Source organism: Hemiscyllium ocellatum, chromosome 18, assembly GCF_020745735.1.
Source record: "Hemiscyllium ocellatum isolate sHemOce1 chromosome 18, sHemOce1.pat.X.cur, whole genome shotgun sequence".
Taxonomy (NCBI): domain Eukaryota; kingdom Metazoa; phylum Chordata; class Chondrichthyes; order Orectolobiformes; family Hemiscylliidae; genus Hemiscyllium; species Hemiscyllium ocellatum.
In genome coordinates this window covers 30,042,144-30,062,476 of record NC_083418.1, presented here as the reverse complement: position 1 = coordinate 30,062,476, position 20,333 = coordinate 30,042,144, and the positions used below count along the sequence as shown (strand labels likewise).

Sequence of the window (20,333 nt, the reverse complement as noted above, 5' to 3'; positions counted from 1 at the left end):
TCCACCAGAAGGCAGGTGGCGGTCCTCAGTTGCATATGTCTCATCCAGTGCATCAAATTCTGTGTTCAAATCTTTGAGATTTGAGCCCATAACCTTCTGGTCTGAGGCAAGAGTGCTACCAAATGAGCCAAGGCCAATGCATCTACCTTTGTGAACTCCTCGTGGCTGCGCTGTGAGGGGTTGTCTCTGGAGGAGAATGTTTGTCTTAGTTTATTTGGTGCTCCCTCGTTGTTTTCCAAGATTGGAATAAAGGGTCCAAGTATTTATTCAACATCCGTGCATCCTTCAGTCTCTGGACTGTTTAACTAGGCTCTCTTTCAAAACCAGCTTTTTTTTTTTGTAGCAAGCGGCATTTGTACTAGTTCATATGAGTGAGCAATTTCCGGTGTACCACATGTTGCTTTTTGAAGTTATTTATATTTTCTCTCCATAAGCAACAAAGGAAGTGGAGTTTACAGATACCCTGGAGCCAGACACATTTCCCATTCTAAACAGAAGCAGCCCCTTTAATTTCCCTTCACTTTCTGAATCAGTTATCCGTTTTATTAAATATTTATGAAGAAATAATATACCAGGGTACAGAATTTGACAAACTGATTTTGTGATATGGGTGCTTCCCTGATGGCTAAACCCAGCCAATTTGGCCATATGTAATGTGTTCCACAGTTAGCTAAATTCTTCCTGTTGGAAGGATTATGGAAATGTTAGCAACTGTAGATGCTGGTCCAGGAATTGTGCAGGGCTGAGGGCCCCTTCTATCCCTGTGTATTGGAGATGGTGTAGTTAACTCCTTTTAACCATCCTTTGAAAGTATTCTTGCTTTGCTGTAAGGGTGTACTTACAGGTTTGAATTTGTTATTTTTATGCTTCCTTTTGCATCCTTTCTCCTCAGCCAGAATACAAGGGCATATGTTGCATGTGCTGGAAATCTGAAATAACAGGTAATGCTGGAAATACTCAGCAACTTAGATGATCTGATGGAAGATCATCTGACCTGAAATATTAACTGTTTCTCTCCAGAGATGCCCTGTGACCTACTGAGTATTTCAGGCATTTGTTTTTCAAACTCTTGTGTGGTTGTGTTTTCATGAATGTTTTCATTCTTCACACAAATAATGATTGGGGGGCTGACCTTATTATCTGTTCTATCAATCTTCTATCAAAATAACAATTGAACCTAGATTATTTTTGTCATACTTGGTTCAATGCCACATTGAACATTCACTTTGCCGACTGAGTCAGGATGAGAATGCAGGAACTTATTTTTCCAACTTAATGTTCCCAATGTCAGGCTAAACTTGTTAATAAATTATTCAGCAAAACAATGATTGATTAGTTTTTTCAGGACACATGACCCCTGAAACACTATCAAAGCCACCATTAACATGGCTTTGTGCATAGGAAATCATGTCTCTCAAACTTGATTGAGTTTTTTGAAGAAGTAACAAAGAATATTGATGAGGGCAGAGCAGTAGATGTGATCTATATGGACATCAGTAAGGCATTCGACAAGGTTCCCAATGGGAGACTGCTTAGCAAGGTTAGATCTCATGGAATACAGGGAGAACTAGCCATTTGGATACAGAACTGGCTCAAAGATGATGGTGGAGGGTTCTTTTTCAGACTGGAGACCTGTGACCAGTGGAGTGCCACAAGGATTGGTGCTGGGCCCTCTATGTTTTGTAATTTACATAAATGATTTGGATGTGAGCATAAGAGGTACAGTTAGTAATTTTGCAGATGACACCAACATTGGAGGTGTAGTGGACAGCGAAGAGGATTACTTCAGATTACAACAGGATCTGGACCAGATGGGCCAATGGGCTCAGAAGTGGCAGATGGAGTTTTTTTCAGATAAATGCGAGGTGCTGCATTTTGGGAAAGCAAATCTTAGCAGGACTTGGACACCTTAATGGTAAGGTCCTAGGGCATGTTGCTGAACAAAGAGACCTTGGAGTGCAGGTTCATAGCTCCTTGAAAGTGGAGTCGCAGGTAGATAGGATAGTGAAGAAGGCATTTGGTTTGCTTTCCTTTATTGGTCAGAGTATTGAGTACAGGAGTTGGGAGTCATGTTGTGGCTGTACAGGACATTGGTTAGGCCACTGTTGGAATATTGTGTGCAATTCTGGTCTCCTTCCTATTGGAAAGATGTTGTGAAACTTGAAAGGGTTCCGAAAACATTTACAAGGATATTGCCAGGGTTGGAGATCTGAGCTGCAGGGAGAAGCTGAACAAGCTGTGGGGCTGTTTTCCCTGGAGCGTTGGAGGCTGAGGGGTGACCTCTTAGAGGTTTACAAAATTGAGGTGCATGGATAGAGTAAATAGGCAAAGTCTTTTCCCTGGGGTTGGGGAGTCCAGAACTAGAGGGCATAGGTTTAGGGTAAGAGGGGAAAGATATAAAAGAGACCTAAGGGGCAACTTTTTCATGCAGCGGGTAGTACATGTATGGAATTAGCTGCCAGAGGAAGTGGTGGAGGCTGGTACAATTGCAACATTTAAGAGGCATTTGGATGGGTATATGAATAGGAAGGGTTTGGAGGGATATGGGATGGGTGCTAGCAGGTGGGACTAGATTGGGTTGGTATATCTGGTCAGCATGGACGGGTTGGACCGAAGGGTCTGTTTCCATGCTGCACATCTCTATGACTCTGTCCCCCACTCCCCTTTTAGAAATATGCTTCTGACATTGTACGTTTACTTCCATAGAACACTTTTTAAAAAATGTTTGAGGTCGATTGATTTCTCTAATACATTAAAGAAATATTAGGTGGGTCTGAAACTCTAGTTTTGATTCTATGCTTTATTTGTAGCAGAAGTTGTTTTTCAGTTGGCAGCTCCTTTTAAGATGCTGACAACTTTTATTTTAGTTTATAGGTGATGTGTAAACACTTCTAATTCACTGATCACTCTGCCCTCTGGTTATTTTCACTACTGAGTCTGGTCTTCGAATGCAGCCAGAATCAACAAAATGAATGTAGCCTTTCTGATGGGATGTGTTTAGAACAGTTTTAAGACAGTTATGTAAGGGCCTGAATTTGCAGCATGTAATTCCAACTATGTTACAAATTTTATTCCTTCTCTCTAATGTTATCTTTTATGCTGTTGAATGGTTACTGACTAACTCTAGCATTAATGCAAAAGGGTTGCCTTGCTGAAGCTGACGCTTACAATTTGATTTTTCTTTCAGTTTTGGGTATTTTGCATTCTGTCTAGTGGGCAGGGCCTTTCATGTAGTTTAGAGACAGTGCTTTCAATTCCGTTTTTTTTTAAACCTACGTTTTTAGTTCAGACCAAGATTCAGACTTAAGGTGTTTGTAAATTAAACTTGAAGTAATTTCAGTTGAGTTCATAGTGCAATTTAAGTTTTAAAAAATGTCATTTTGAAATATACCATTAATAAATTGGCTCTGCACCCAGATTAAATGTATTGTCTGGTAGACTTTGTAACTGACCTGATACTAATGCAAATATTTGTTATTCTATGGTGACCCTGTTCTGCAGATTTGCAAATAAGTTGTTAACATTGGTCCACATCTATGGTGGTTCTCAGATCTTAAGGTCTAGTTAGTGAATTTTAGTCCTTATAGATGTCTTCTCAATGCAGGTGAACATGCATGATTTATTTTACAGAGTGACAGTGAGACTTTAGAGATTTGAGGTAAATTGAAAAGTAGTCATTGTTAGGTATCAAGTTTAAGTTTTAAAAGCATCTAGATTGGAAGACACAATCTGTGTGGTGTTCTACAGTTCTTGAAAACAATGGGGTGAAATGCACTTTATATTGATTTCACACAGGCCACAAACACAGGGGTCATGCATCATTTGATGCTGACAAGAATTGAAAGGGAGGTTCAAAAAAAGCAATGACTACAGTACGTTATGCCTGAAGTAGAGAGAAGATTTTAATGGAAAAGGCTAGTTAAAGTTAAGACTGATCTCCCATTGGGTCAAATCTTTCCCTGAAGTTTGCTTAGGTAAGAAGTTTTCTCTATACTCCCATTGAGATTGAAATGGTCTTTAAGTTGCTCTTTACAAGGTTATACCATAATTGATGAAGATGGACATGATCCTTAATTGCAGGGAAGATGGGAAAATTGTTGATCTCTGCCATGACAGTGATTAAGTAGACATACTGATCTAAGTTTTAAGCATTATGGATCATAGATTTTAATGCAACAGTGGAGGGTTCTGTAGTTGGTGCACCTAGATGTGAACATGTTGTTATTTATAATGTGGTGTCCTTGATTTTAAAAGTAACAATTGGATAAACTGTTAGATGGGCAGTCAATATTTTTGCACATTGAAGATTGTTGTCTTCAAACCAGCTGGTTCTGTAGTGGGAATTCATATCAACCAGCCGCTTGTACAGGATCCCATGAAAATTGTTCCAGCTTTGAGGAGTTGTGATGCTACTTGCATTAATAGTCTAGTGTCAACCAAACTTTGGTTCATAAAGCTTGCGGATTGTCAGAGATTAATGACAGTGAGTGACACATTTTAAAGGTTCAAGGCAAAAATTAGTTTGCATGAATAAAAATCATATGCCATTTACTGTTAAGGTAGGAATGGGAATCTTAGCAGCACTAACTGTGCTGGTGTCAATAGAATAGATATTAAGTGTGTTGGGTGAAAGAACTTTTTTTTAAAAAAATGTCTTAGATTGGATTCAGAATGCTACAGGTGAAAGGTTATGATAAATGAAGAGAATTATTTAAAAAGAAAAGTCAATGTTTAATGTTATGTTTTCTTTCTCCAGCTTGCAGGAGGAGTAGTTCTGGGTGTGGCTCTCTGGCTCAGACATGATCCTAAGACAACCAGTGTATTAGAAACACACTTTGCAGATCAAACTGCCCCCAGCACCTTTTTTATAGGTAAGAATGAAGCTTTGAGTTCATTTTGGCCAAAGACGGCAACCATTGGTCGTCACCAACAGGGTTGGAGGTGACAATAAATGCAGCCCAATCAAGGCTTTGTTAAGTGAAGAGACCACTGATATTCTAAATCTGGGTAGAATATGTCAGCATATTTATGAACTGTTTAAAATTCCAAATATTTCATGGCTTCTTCACTGGGTATTCGTAACTAACATGTCTTGTGGGTCGAGGTAAGTTTCATTATCTGTTTACCTCTTGAGACAATCCCTCCGTATTGGGAATAATCGAATCGGTATTCCTCCTCAAAGTAAAGGATCAACTAATGGCCTTTCTGGAAGGCCTTGCTGCAAATCACCTTCCGTCAGTGGTAAGAACTGTTCAGAAAATCTTTTAGTGATATTAAAAACAAAGAACTTGCCAAACTAATCTCGTAACTGGATCTTGTTTGGCAGCACAAGAGGAAGCTCGGGCTACGGCTCTAATATTTGGTATTGTGTAGCATCAAAGTGACCTCAACAAAACGTCAACTTTTGTAATTTTAAAATGTATAAATGTTGGAGTACAGGATAAGAACATTTATACAGGGGACAAGGAGCTGATTTGACAGTAGGGCAAGGAATTTCTACTTGCTACTAATCTGGAGTTTATTTTAACGATACACATGTACTGTTAACTATAAAGTAATTTAAGTGTATGGTTAAAGTGTGGCAGGACAACAAAGCCAGGGTAAGTGTGCATCTTGTTTCATTTGGTGAGTTGTAGACATTTCCCGTGACCTAGATAAGCTCATGTGCAGGAAGTGCCACTGGTTGTACAAACCTGAGCTCTGGGTTTGAGTTGGAGCAGTAGCTAGAGTCATTTAGTTCTGATTCACGGAAGTATGTGGATAGCGTGCTCAGAGGTGGCACATTACACATTAAGGCATAGCAACCAGGAATAAGGACCGGAGTACAAGTGCAGGGAAGTCAAGCTAAGCTTACGAGACACCAGTCAGAGCTCAGTTGGAGTATTGTGAACAGTTCTGGGTGCCACACTTTAATAAGAGTGTGGATGTATTGACAAAAGTGCACAAGTTGTGCACAAGAATTGTTCCAGTGATGAGATTGGATTGAAGAAGTTGGGATTGTTTTCCTTGGAAGGAAAAGTTGAATTGAGATTTGATAGAGATTTACAAAATTATGTGTCTGGAGACAAGTAGATGAGGCAAAACTGTTTCTGCTCGTAAAGGAATGAGAACCAGAGGGCACTGTTCTAAAAATTCTTTGGAAAAGATTGTTTGAAGCTGCCTGGAACTTTGTGATTACATTGTGTGTTTATGGTGGATGTGTTGATTATGGTTCCTTTTATTCTCCATTATTGCTCAGGAGTCTAGTTATGAAATCTGGTGCTGAAGCTCATGAAACCAGAACGTGCTTAGTAAGTACAGTATGATGAGGTTTCATTTTTAAATTCACTCATGGGGCATGGGTTTCACTGGCTGGCCAGATTATATTGCTTGTCCTTAGTCGCCTGTAATCAAAATGGTTAGCACTCGTACAAATCCTCTCAGTATGTATTTATGATGGCTACCTCACATTTGTCTCATCCATTTTTATGTTTAGAGTATGACATTAATAAGGTGTTAATTATTATTGTCTGCATGGATATAACAGCAATTTTCTGAACATTTTGATTGACGGGCCCTCTTCCAAATAATCAGTAATCATTGGTATCCCATTTAAATTCTATATAATACAGAAGTGCTGCATGTCAAGTGTTGTAATATGCCTTTGAGTGAGACACCTACCATTTTTGGATGGCATGTATCTCTGGCTGTTCTCTCCTTCCATTTTTTTCAACCTGCATTATTTACATTACTTGGTAGACTTTCCAAGGGTCTGCATCAACTTCCAGGCTTCTGTTGGTCATAGCTTGAGAGCAACTGTACTAACAGAAAACATTTGATAAGGTTCCACATCTAATTGACAAAGCTGGAAGTAAATGGAATTGGATGTGATCTTGTAATTGTTTGCAAATTTGTAAAACAGAAGGTATTAACAGGAAAATGAACGCTAATCACAATACAGAATGTGGTAAATGACGTTTCCATTGAGTGTGGGACAATCTGTACATTCCTGTTTGTCTCTTCCCTCGCCCTGGTCCCCATCTGTGTCTCGCACCCAAAAATGCTTCACTTATCATTTCACTTAAAACTGAGCTTTTCAGGAACGCAGCCACACTTCAGGTGAGAACCTGCTGTGCTTGCCTTCAGGTGAAGTTAGTTAAGATCAAGTTCTAATTAGTGAAATGCATATTTCACTTTGGAGGAATGTCAGACAACTGAAGGTGAAATGAGTATAATGTAAGAATCTGTATTTCAAACAAAACACAAAATTCATGAGCATTTGGAGAGATCAGAACCAAAAGTGAGTGGCGTCTGCTGGTAGTTTTAGCTAGTGAGTTGCTAACTCGTTGGATTCCAATATGAGATTGACAGTATGTTTCCGGCTTATTGTGGTCTGCTGAAGTTGACCTATGTGTTCTGGAGGCCTACTGTTGGCTAGGCATCCAGCTTGTGACCCTTTGATTTGAGAAATATCCTCTTATAGGAAGTGATTGTCACTCCTCCACTTCCTGTCTGGACAATGTTTCGCCAGAATTAAATCAGTCGTTGCATTTAAATAATTTCCCATTTCCTTAATACAGCAATTCAAAAGCCATTCTGTTTTACAGCTGGATTTCTTACTCTGTGCCAGTAGCATTTCTGTGCTGTGCATGTGTCCATTTTACAAAAGAGCTGCAGAATCTGCTGCTGACTGTTTCGGTGGTCCTCTAAAGGCATTTCCTGCCCGTGTCCAAACCAAACTTGGAGAAAGCTTGTGGATTTGTATCTATGATTGAGTTAGGGCTCTGAAATTGGAATCAGTACTTGAGGCTAGTGATGTGGTAAAAATTTGTTACTCATTGACCTCCAAGTTGAGCTCCAAATGGCTTTGTGCTTTTTTTTGTTGTAGAGGGCCATAGAATAGAATCTCTGCAATGTGGAAACTTGCCATTTTAGCCCAACAAGTCCACACCAATTCTCCAAAGAGCATTCCACCCAAACTCTTCTCCTTCCCCCCCCCCCCCCCCCCCCCGTAAACAAAAACCTGACCAAGATGGTGTGGCACCATCGATTTAAAAAGGGGATTGGGCTTAACTACATTGTCATTGGCAGCTGTATTCCTGACATTTAATGACTAGGAATAAACACACAAAATGTCTTTTTGGGTAAAGTACCAAAAGACCTGTGACACTGTGTCATTTCATAAAGGGAAGGAAATGAATAGTCATCAGCAGAAAGAATGAAGAATTGTGTTTAGCTGTGTTCAACCGACTGGCTGTGCAATTTCCTACATATTAGTACAGGCAATCTCTGGATTATGAACAGGTTCAGTTGAGGTCTATGCAGGCTAATTTGGATGCAAGTTGGAACACAATGCAAGACAGTAAGGCTGTGTGTGATTATGGGAAATTTTTGTATGTTGGGTCCTTAAAATTGGTCCTGTATCAGATCACATTTGTAAGTCGGATGTTTATAAATCAGGGATCTGGTATTTGAATTGTTTTGCTGCTTTCCCTACGTTTTCAACCAGTTGAGTCTATGAATGTTGATGTCAGATGTTGACGTGGCCGGATAGGGAATTGAAATACTGTAGTTTTGAAGGGAAACATAGCTCACTGACTGGGCTAGGTTTCCTGATGTTATGTCATGCTTGTGTTATTGTTCAATTTTTAGTGTGGTTTCTAAAGGAAGTGATTGTTCGGTTTGTCCCAATTTATTTAACAGGAACTTTATTTAATTTAGATTAGTATCCTCAGTATAAATTGAGATGTCCTCTGAGCTGTAAATCTGGCTTTATTTCTCATGAAACTTGAACTGGTCAGTATCAATTTAAGGTGCAGTCTGGGTGGTTCAGTCAAATTATGGTAAGTTTTTTTTATAATTCATTTTTTGATTACCTTTCAAAAACAAAAATACACTGTTCAGGAGTCTTTGTTCACTTCTCACGTTTAGCTTCTCCCCGCCCCCAACTCACTAGATTTAGTTTTGTGAATATGTCCAGTCCTTTAGTATATGCCCAAATGACTATTTTTCAAGTGTATCTCTGTAGACATGGACTACTTAGTGGGCTGCTTAACTGAGGGTGGGATAGTAGAAAGTAGAGACTAACCCATATCACGTGGTTTTCACCAATTCCTTGCAATTTAAATTAGGCCAATAATCTCACATTAAGCTTGTCAAATGTCTATTGTAATAGTCATTTTTAGACCCTGATTGGAGAAACACTGAGTGGTCAGGAGACTGAAATAATGTTTAAAAATGTAAACTGAGCAGGAATGATTACTTCATTGTGCAGAGTAAAGTGCCTCACCAAGGACTAGTGCTATTGACAATGGCACAAGAAGAGAGAATTAGCCTTCCTAATGGGATCTCTTAAGCATTATCTTTACAACAAACATGCATTGTCTAGTTTGGAGCATGGAGGAAGATGATGGGATGATACACTTGTCTGAGGTCATCATATGAGCAGGTTGGCACTAATTTAAGTGAATGTAACAATGTGCATCATAACTGGAGTGCTTTGCTTAAGCTCTTTCCCTGGTTCCTGTCCCTATAAACCTTCTCCAGCTGGCCAAAAAACCCCACAAAATGGTTGATCTGTGCAACCTACCTACAGTCCACCTACTTCCATCTTGCCTGTGTGGAGCACCTTCCTGTACAAGATCTGCAAATGCAGCTTTTCATCAAGGAATGGAAAAAGCAGGCAGACATTAACTAATCTCTTGTGCCAAGCCTGGTCTGTCAAAAGACAGGCTTTGAAACAACAAGACTAGCTCTCCTTAAACTGATTTAGAACAATCCAAGGATCCTGCACAGCCAACCTCAGTGCAATCTTCTTGTACACTTTGTACACTTGTAGAGAGCTAGAAACCATGTACATTATCAAGGGGTGACCCTTCTACACACAGCAGTGAATTTAACAGCTTGACAAGGTGATTGCTTGGCTCCAGTGATTTGGAGTCACTAAATACCTGCATATATGACCTTGCATATAGGAAAAGGCTAATAGCCCACTGCACACACGTGTGTGTGTGTGTGTGTGTGTGTGTGTGTGTGTGTGTGTGGTGAAGCTTTGTGCAGATGTTACCAGATAGTAACGTAGCAAATGAGAAATGACAAAGCTCCAGAAGTACTGTTTCAATTTTATTCTAATTCTTGCACTGTCTTAAATTGCATTAGTGTGGATATTATTGGCATTGATAGGGCTTTGATTACAATTTCTCATTCACCTTCTCTGTGGTTTGGCTGACAATGTTAGTTATCAAAATGCCCATCATCTCCCTTTTTGGCTTCTTTGATTTTCTGTTTTATTTCTTCCAGAGCACTGATCGTAGAGTATGCTGCTTTCTTTAAGTATGTGGGAAATGGATGAAATAAGTAGCAAGGCCACAGCTGGCGTTAGCATCTCAATGGGGGAGGTGTTGTAGTGGAAATAACTCTGGACTGGTAAACTACAGGGCTGAAAATGTGTTGCTGGTCAAAGCACAGCAGGCTAGGCAGCATCCAAGGAACAGGAAATGCGACGTTTCGGGCCAGAACCCTACTACAGGCCCAGGTTAATAGTTTAGGGAGACTGTGTTTTGAAACCTACTCCTCCATGTGTGAACTTTCAAGATGATTAAATTTGGAATTACAAAGCTCACTTGAGTAATCAGTTACTATGAAACTGACCCATCTGGCTCACTAATGCCTGCCTTTAGGAAGGAAATCTGCCATTCTTGCTGACTTGGCCTACATTTGAGTCAAGAAAACAAGCAGTGTAGCTAACTGTTAACTGCCCTCTGAAAACTGCTTACCAAGCCACTCAGTCCAAGGCCATTTAGAGAAAGATGGTAAATGCTGGTCTTGCCACTGACAGCCCTATCCCATGAAAGAAAAAAGGGAGGGGTGGGGAAATCTTTCAATTCAGCTTTTCATTCTGTTTCAGAACTAACTGGACACTGTTCAGTGAAGGTGGGGAGCAGAGTAGAAGAATCACAAATGTGTCATTGACAGTGAAGTGACAGATATTGCATGTTTATGCACTATAGCCTTCTGATTTTAAACAAATGAAACAACCTAGTGCAGCATGTAAAGCAAATATCTCTGCAGTTGGGAACTAAAAATGGAGTTCAGTTACTGAAGAACAGAATTGAGATTTCATGGTGCTAATGTGAAATGGTTGAAGAATTCTGAAATGCCCACACTAGGTGGGTGAGGTAACTGTTAAGCAGTTTCTTTAAATACTCCCTTCGTTTAACCGTTGCTATAAACAGTCTCGAACAATGAGGGAGCTGTCTGGCAAATGTGAGCGCACTCTTTTTAAAGAAGCAAGAAAAAGTCTTTTTCAATTGATGAAGAATTTTCCAGAGTTCCAGTAAACATTCTCATATTTTAAGATTTGGCTAAGTTTCCAGAATCCTGTGCCACTGATGCTTTTACTATCCATGTTTTTACTGGGTCTGTCTTTAAGGTTTCAGTTTCTATAACTGCAAATCTGCTGTAGTCCCTTGCTGTTCTTCCCCAGTGACCATGTGTACTAGATGGTCACACTACCCCTGTTGCCCCCTCTCTTTATTTTGAAAGGGTGCAGTTGTAGAGAAAGGCTTGGCCTGTTGATACAGCCCTTAATACAGTTAAACATCTGCCTGCACTGATATCCCGATGAAAGCAATGCCTTTACCTCTGACTTCCTGAATGCTTTAAATGGCTAAATGATATTCAAGAGGTCTCTTCCTGAGCAGGATGTGATGTTTATGGGAATTGAGAGGAAGGTAATGCAGACTGCTGACAGGAATTGCACAGGAAAGACAGTTTGTAGTCTTCTGGTTTTCAATTGTTATTTGGTGCAGAAGGGAATCTGCAAGGCTTTTTTTTGTATTGTGCCTTAGAGACTGGGTGCCTTGAATTTCAGGAACATTTAAAACAAGTCAAAACATTTCTGCTCACCCTGTCTGGGAATGTCATAATTTAAAGTTTCATACTAATGTTATACATGATTTCAATGATGGCTTAAAAATAACATGCCATTTTCATTAGACTAACCAACTGTGATATTAAAGAGTTAATTTGCTTTGACCTGCATGAAATTGAATGCCCCAGGGCTAGGGTGGTGTCTTTTCCTTATAGGTGGAATGAGGGAGGTTTAAGTGACCGTTTCCTTGCTGTTCAGGGATGATTTACACTTTCATTCAGAAATCAATAATAACATTACAGTTGGAATTTGACTATTCTCCTATAGTTACAAAAAACGATTTCCAACAGGTTTGACCATTAAGGGTTAATTTGCATTACATTGTTTCTGGAGGTGAAGTGGTCACTGCATTGTATCTTGAGTGGCATGTGACTGTGAAAGTGAGAATAGGGGTTGTCTTGTGCGCATTACTAACTGATGCAAAGATTTTGTATGAAGGAAGAACTGTTTTCTTTGTTCAGAGAGCTTCCCTGGACATGTCTCACAAGCATGGCGAGGAGTGTTTAGGATTTCTCCAAAGCTTGTACTGTACCATGCATAATAAACATTGCTTGTTCACAGAAGTTGGCATGTTGCAGTTGCATGTAAGAAACTCAGGAAAAAAGCAACTCAAAAACTCAACGCAACCACTTATTAGAATGTAACTGGCCTCATCAATAGTTCCACGTTGGGACATTATGGCCTCCCCCTCTCTTCCCCCCGCCCCCCCCCCCCCCCCCCACCACCACCACCATCTGCACCTTGCTAACTGTTGGGTATATACTGAATGTTCTCATTTATCTTTCCAGACCATGACTGAATAGAAACATTTTGCAGTTCCTTGAAAGCAGAGTTGCAAATAGACTGGGTACTGAAGAAGGCCATTTCTTGCCTTTATTGGCTAGTGCATTGAGTGTAGGAGTTGGGAGGTCATTTTGCGGCTGTACAGGACGTTGGTTAGGCCACTTTTAGAATTCTTTTAATCATTTTGTACGACTTGGGTGTCACTGGCTGACAGCATTGATAGCCCATCTCTATTTGCCCTTGAAGGTGTTGGTGAGCTGCCTTGAATCGCTGTAGTCCACTTGCTGTGGGTTGACCCACAATGCCGGTGGGGAGGAAATTCCAGGAATTTGACCCAATGACTGAGGGTACAGCAGTATATTTCCAAGTCAGATAGGTGTGTGGCTTGGAGGCGAACTTGAAGACGGTTTTTGCAAGTATCTGCTTCCCTTCTTCCATCAAGATGGAAGAGGTCGTGGGTTTGGAAGGAGCTGTTTAAGGATCTTTGAATTTCTTCAGTGCATCGTATAGATGGTACACTTTGCAGCTACTGGGTGCCAGTGGCGCAGGGAGTGAATGTTTGTGGATGTGGTGCCAGTCAAACTATCTTGCTTTGTCCTCGATGGTGTCAAACTGGAATGTTGCTTTCAATTCTCCCTGCTGTAGGAAGGATGTTGTGAAACTTGAAAGGGTTCAGAAGAGATTCACAAGGATGTTGCCAGGGTTGGAGGGTTTGACCTATAGCGAGAGGATGATAGACTGGGCTGTTTTCCCTGGAAGATTGGAGGATGATCTTTTATAGTTTATAAAATCATGAGGGACATGGATAGGGTGAATAATCAGGGTCTTTTCCCCAGGGTAGGGGAGTCCAGAATTAGGGTGGGAGTGGGAAGATTTAGAAGGGACTTAAAGGAACAACGTTTTCACACGGAGTGGTGCTTGTATGAAGTGAGCTGCCAGAGGAAGTGGTGGGGGCTGGCACAATTACAATATTTAAAAGGCATCTGGATGGATATGTGAAAGGAAGGCTTTGGAGGGATATGCGCTAAATGCCGGCAAATGGGACAGTTTAATTTCGAATATCTAGTCAAGGGCGAGTCAGACCAAAGGGTCTGTTTCTGTGCTGTGCATCTGATTTTCTGAAACTCCTAATATACATATACAACTATGGCTATTGGAGCCTGGGTTTCTCTATTTCAGCTTTTAAAGGTGTGCTGTAAGAAAATGATTTGGTCTGTTGGATTCTCCTTTTTTCTGTGTTTGCCAGAAGAACTTGGCAGCACTTTTGTTCCCATTCAGTGAGCACTCCTACATACTTTCCACTTGAAGCAACTTCCTGTTGAGCTGTCAGTGTTTTTCATTGAGTTGGAGCCGAGAGAAGTTGCAGAGGAGCCTATGAGACGTATTGATGGAATGTTTACAAGTCTTTTCCTTCTGTCGTTGTGGCAGCCAGTTTCTGGAATGGGGAGAGGCAGGGATTTAGTTGCAGAGAAGTCTGACTGGAGAGGGTAGCTGTTAAATCTCAGTAAAAGGACACTAATGAAGGTTCTTAATTTATTGTGAGAGAGGTTGAAACAGTTTTGCTTTCACGAGTTGAGTGAAATCTTGATATAATGTCCATCTGACAGCAAGCCAAACGTTCTAACACAAATATTCAGGAGGTGGTGGGGCGGGGGTGGGAGATTGGGTGGAGAGAAGCAAGGAGATGAGAGGGGAAGTAGTCACTTCCAAATCTGTCAATTCTTACATTTGGCGCCCCACCTCCAACTCTATCGTCCTCATTCAAGCTGAACCAGAAGGCACGTAGCTTTTGTGTCCTGATTGGTCTGGGCTGTGCTTTGAACCTGATGGGTTATCGATAATCAATACTATCTACTCCCTTTCTGCTTGTAGCTCTGAATCCTTGAACATTTTAATTTAACTGTGAGACTATTGTTTGACTGTTTCCAAAGTTTCCATCCAACATAAATGCCAACAAATCAAGTGTTCCACTCAGCTTGTAATGATATTGCCTCTTCCAACCTCCTGACTCCTTATCCTTTCAAACACTTGGGCTGTCCCTTTTTTTTAACCAATACCTCTTGGCATTCATCCCAGCTCAAGTCTTGTGGGTATTCTGATTTTTTAAAAATCTGTAAAATACAAAAAGGATCAGTTTGATGGTAGGTCTGGTCTAAATCTGTTGTGGAGGGGTGGTGACCTTGCATCTGATCAGTTGCGCAGTTCTGTTCTCTGTGTTGTGGCATCTGGGGCAAATGAAACACAGCTAGCAGCAACTGTTAACCCTCTCCTCTTTCACCCCTCTGTTGTGCATGCTGACAACATGTGCGCAGGAGGACAATTTGATGCAACCCTAGTATCTCCTGGCATTGTTTGAGCATAGTGCTGTTGTGGTCTTGCACGTGGTGAGTTTGAGAATTGTAGGTGAGTTTAACAAAAAATTCCTGGACAATTGGTCTGATAAAGTTAAAGGATACAAAACGAAAGGAGTGCTGGGAAGTTTTCATGTGAAACATGAGGTGAAGTTATAAATATGGGGCAATCCTGTAAAATACAGAATAGTTAGTCACCCTATTTTTATCTGCCTTTTCATTCATCCTTCTACCCAGTGATTTTGAGATTTCATCCACCTTGCCTTTTCTCTAAACTCCTTTCTTGACCTCCCTACTATAAAAGGTAAAATCACCATAGTCTTGTCAGACCTTAGGGCTGTGCTCTCCTTGGAGAGGGGCGACTGGCAGTGGTTTAACCTGAAGGTCACTGCCTCAGATGAGAGGAGAGATTCAGAAGGTGAAAACTGCTATTTTCAATGTGTTTTTGATTATTTTCCTTGCATTCATGTCTGTGATTGTAGTTTTGGGCACTTCCAATAAAAATGGTATATCAAAATACAGGGAAAGTATGAAATAGGTGAGAATTTTTTTTTTTGCAGTCATGTATTGTTGTCTGAATTGCATTGCGTGAAGTTCACCTAACGAAGGAGCAGTGCTCTGAAAGCTTGATTTCAGGTAAACCTGTTGGAATATAACCTGGTGTTGTGTGACTTCTGACAGTCTTGCCAGACTGTAGGGCCATCCTTCATTGGAGAGAGGCAACTGGCAGTGGTTTAACCTGTGGGTTACTCTGCTTCAGGTGGGGCGAGGTTGAGACAGAGTTCTGTTTTGAAACAGAAACTGGCCACTGGAAGTCTTGTTTACTTGTTCCACTTGATCCTGTGGCTCATGGTATGCAGACTCTTATTAGATTTTCAATTAATTACCACCAATCGAGGAAGGTTTAGAATTCTTAAGCAGTGTTCTATCTCTGGCATACCATGTTTAGATTTCAGCTCTGTAACATTCATTGGGTGCAGGCAGATTGCAAAAGAGCTTACCTGAGATCCACTGACTTTCAATTTCAGCAGGGTTCACCTTAAAAGCAACAAATGCCTTCAGCGTAGAAAAAATACCCAAACCATGTCAACAGGCATAACAACTAAAATTGAGACAGAAGATGGCATGACCATGATTTGAAGTAGAGTTTTAAGGAGGGGCTTGTGTGAGGGAATGATCTTGGGAGGAAATTCCGGTACTTTGAGGTGAAAAACAGCAGTTACAGCTGCTAAGCTGAGTAACTAACATGAATGTCCAAGCCAATAGAAGTTCTAGAAGTGGTTTGTACTGCTGGAGGAGGCTAAGGACAGAGAAGAGCTCGTTCATAAGTTACTTGAGTAATATTTTTGCAGTAAAAGACAGCAACCTAGCTTTGTTCTAGATTTGATTTGTCTGAAGCTGTTTGTCTCTAGAGCAGATCTGGATATTCTGCATTCTGTAGAAGCCTTTTAGCCAATGCAGTGTTGTACCATGTGGCACAGCATACTGGTACACAGTTTCAATTTTGAGAGGCACTTAATATTGTTTAGTGTTGTAGAGTCATCCTGGGTCTCTGCAAAAGGCCTTTTAGTTGCACTACTGTTGTTCGCTCCTCCAAAGGTTAATGCTTGTAGATCAAAGGCTTTCCTTGGCTTGATTTCACGTGTCTATCAATTCATGCCCACCTCTCTCAATTGATCATATTTTGTGAACCCTAACAATACTGCATGCTAGGATATTTGACTGCAGGTGCGCCAGAGCCAAGCCTGGTCGACTCCCTTCCCTGTCTTCGACTTCTTTCCCTGGCAGGCCTAAAAGGGAACCGGGCTAATTTTCTTGAGGGCGCAGAGATCAGCAAATGCTGATCAGCAGGACAGTGCATTATGCAGGAATCACTAGCACAGTGTCTGTCATTCTGGGTGGTGCTTTTATTTATACAATCTTGTTCGATTCATTTTTGCATGTCAAGCTATGTTCACCACCAGTTTAGTCTCGTGCAACTGCTGACAGCCTTTCCTGTGACTCATCCTACTTTTGCTGAAGCTGTGCAGCATCTCCAGCTGGCTCTTGTTAGCTGGTGGTGCTGTGGCTTTGGATTGTGTCTAATATGTATTGAATCTAATGTAGACAAAATGTGATAGTTTCCATCCTGTGGCAAAATGCTGTCACTGCTGAAAGCATTTTGCTGTTGCTGCTGCTTTTTTTTTGTATTTAATAATTTTACATAAAATCAGGATCTGGAAGTTAGGTCAGATGTGTTTACCTATTGTTTCCTGTGCATTTTTATTTCGCTAGCTTATTTGTATCTGTTGTGGGAGTGTGATGCATGTCTTGAACATGGTACTTGCTGCTACTTACCCTCCTAGGGTAGGTGCAGCAAGTGTTAAATATGGAAACAGTATCATTCCATATTGTATTCCATCTCTTCCTAGAATGCCTGCATGAACAAGCCTCCCTCTTGTAGTAAGTCTTAATCCTGAACTTCAGTGACTCTTTCTTCAACTTTTGTATCTGTCTGATCACAGCCACATCACCTTGATTAAAGTTAAAAATCACACAATGCCAGGTTATAGTCCAACTGGTTTATTTGGAAGCACTAGCTTTCGGAGCGCTGCTCTTTCACCAGGTGGTTGTGGAGTATAAGATCATAAGATGCAGAATTTATAGCAAAAGTTTAGTGATGTAACTGAAATTATATATTGAAAAAAAATGTGGATTGTTTAAGTCTCTCATCTTTTAGAATGACCATGTTGGTTTCAGTTCTTTCATATTTCATATTAAATTGCAGAACATTTAAAGTGTTGAGAATGTAGCAGTGTTGAAATGCCCTGCAGCTCTGTCGGCATCTTTGGAAGGAAAGAGAAACAGAATTCAAGGGGATGTGTGATTTTATTGTGAGATGCTCATGTCTATGAATCAAAAAGCTGTAAATTCAACTTAAGGCGCAATCTAATGTGACACTGAGTCAGTCAATTCTGTATACAGGTATATACATTTGTTTTCCAACACCCCTCTGTTTTGAAGAAGTTGGACTGGACTCCTTTAAGAGCCCACTGCAGGGGAGCAGCCAAAGTGGCTTTTTGAAATGTAACCTTACTGTTTTTCCTTTGTTTTATTGAGATCTGTCTCTTGATTAAACTTTAACAATATAAAACATAGGTACTAAGTTAGCGTGGAATAGTGTTTTAAAGCAGTAAGACTTGTATTTTTTGGTCTGTAGATTAAGGTACAAAGATGGTCTTTAGTAAAGTGGTATGCTCTTTCTGTTGGATGTGGGAGGGTAGTAACTGATCGTCTGCTGGAAGTATTGATATGTGAATCTTATCTGACCATGTGGATCAGTTAGAGCAGCAGTTCAAGGCAATGAGCAATTTACTGGAGCAAGGGGGTGTGATGGATGACAGCTGCAGGAAGGGAGATATAACTCGTCTACATCTAGTAGATGGGTTACCTCCAGAAGAGAGGCAGGTCATGTAGGAATCTTCTGTGGCCATCGCCATCTCAAACAGGTATGATGTTTTTGAAAATGGACTCCAGGGAGTACAGCACTGACAGCCAGATTTCTGGTACTGAAACTAGTTTTAATGTAAAGTGTTCATCAGATTCTAAGCAATAGATTCCAATAGGGGACTCCTTAGGCAGAGTATGGACAGATGTTTCTGTGGTCCACAGCAAGATATCAGAATGGTGGTGCCTCCCAAGTGCCAGATCGAGGACATCTCGGGGTGCAGAATGTGCTCCAAATGGAGAGGGACCAGCAGAAGGTCATTGTGCACACTGGAACTAATGACATAGGAAGTGAAAATGTATGAGATTGAGGAGAGAATGTAGGAAGTTAAGCAGAAATTTAACAAGGAGGTCCATGTGTAGGAATAGGAGGATAAAGATGAATGTGTAGTTGAGGAGCTGGAGCAGGGGAGAATGATTCAATGTTTAAAAATATATATTTATTAAAGTTTTTTTAATATTAAAAGTACAGAACAATACAAAAAATGCAAATTTAAAAAAACCCAACCCACCCTTATGTACAAATGTATAAACATATATAGAAAAGTATAGAATAAAAAAAGCCTGAACTGGCGATTTAACTAAATAAATAACTCAGCCCAAGATGCTCATTCGTTCACAGTTCCTCCACCCTGGATATTGGACTCTTAAAACATTGTTAACAGTTATGTAAAAGCCCTTGTTAGTAGATAAATCTGTGTCCAGGTATTCCAGAAAGGGCTGCCATGTCTTATAAAAATTCAGTTTTGTGGCGTTCGATATTTATGAGAAAATCCAAGGAAATATGCTCCATAACAATCTTCTGCCAACCTGATAGGCCCAGGGGATTTTCGGTTATCCAACCGAGCAAGATATTCATTCTTGCACAGAATGTGCGAATATAGAAAAGTTTTTTTTGTTCTCATGTGCATCTGCAAGGAATGCAGGCCCATAAAGAAAGAGAGAGCGGTTGTTCCCTACCTTTTACATCCAAAATCCCCTCCATCGCACACATCATAGCACTCCAATATGTTTGAAGCCTATCGCAAGACCAGAAACAATGGGTAAGAATGCCCGGACAGACTTTGTAGTTGGGACATGCTGAAGATACCCCTAGTTTAAATTTTGACAAACTGCCTGGAATCCTGTAGAGAATCTTCAACTGTAAAGTGTGGGTCTTATTGATATCTTCCTTGCATTTCTCCCAAATGTCCCTCCATACCTCTGAGGAAACTTCTACACTCGGTTCTCCCTCCCACACCCTGCAGAGTTGATCAAATTCATCTGAAAACCTGGCATACCCACTAAATGTGTAAACGAAGATGTTTTGTCAATGCCAATGTTGCCTCCCTCTGCCAAATTGTCCCCCATGCTTTTAACAGTATTGATGACTATTGGGTTATAACTGTCCTCATTTTGTCCAAAAACAGCAAACTGGTAAGGGGGCACCTTGCCTGGGAGGCTTCGATATCTAGCCATATTGAAAGAGGATCCCCAGAAACCCAATCACTCACCTAGAACAAAAGCGAGCTTAGTGGTTGATTTTTTTATGTCTGGAAGGTCCACTTCCCCCAACCTGTGAGGCAGTTGCAGTTTAGCTAATTTAATGAGGGTCCACTTACAATGCCAAATAAAGGAGCTGAAGCAACTGTTCAGCCTCTTGTGTTTGCTTATTGAAAATGAGGAGGAGCATCCACATCGGGTATAGCAAACAGGGGAGAATGTTCATCTTAAGCACTATCCAACCCAATTACGAGACCGAAGTACCTCCAATCTTTGAAAGTCTTGTTTAATTTTATCAAATTCTTGGATAAAATTGGCTT

The 20,333-nt window shown here is 40.6% G+C and overlaps 1 protein-coding gene across 1 annotated transcript in view; it reads left to right on the top strand.

Moving 5' to 3' along the window:
• cd81a (CD81 molecule a) overlaps nucleotides 1-20,333 on the top strand; it is a 71,275-nt gene that overhangs the window by 13,347 nt on the left and 37,595 nt on the right. Inside the window, exon 2 of the mRNA XM_060838812.1 lies at nucleotides 4,757-4,871. Coding sequence (XP_060694795.1) covers nucleotides 4,757-4,871 — 115 coding nt within the window. The remainder of the gene's footprint in view (nucleotides 1-4,756; nucleotides 4,872-20,333) is intronic.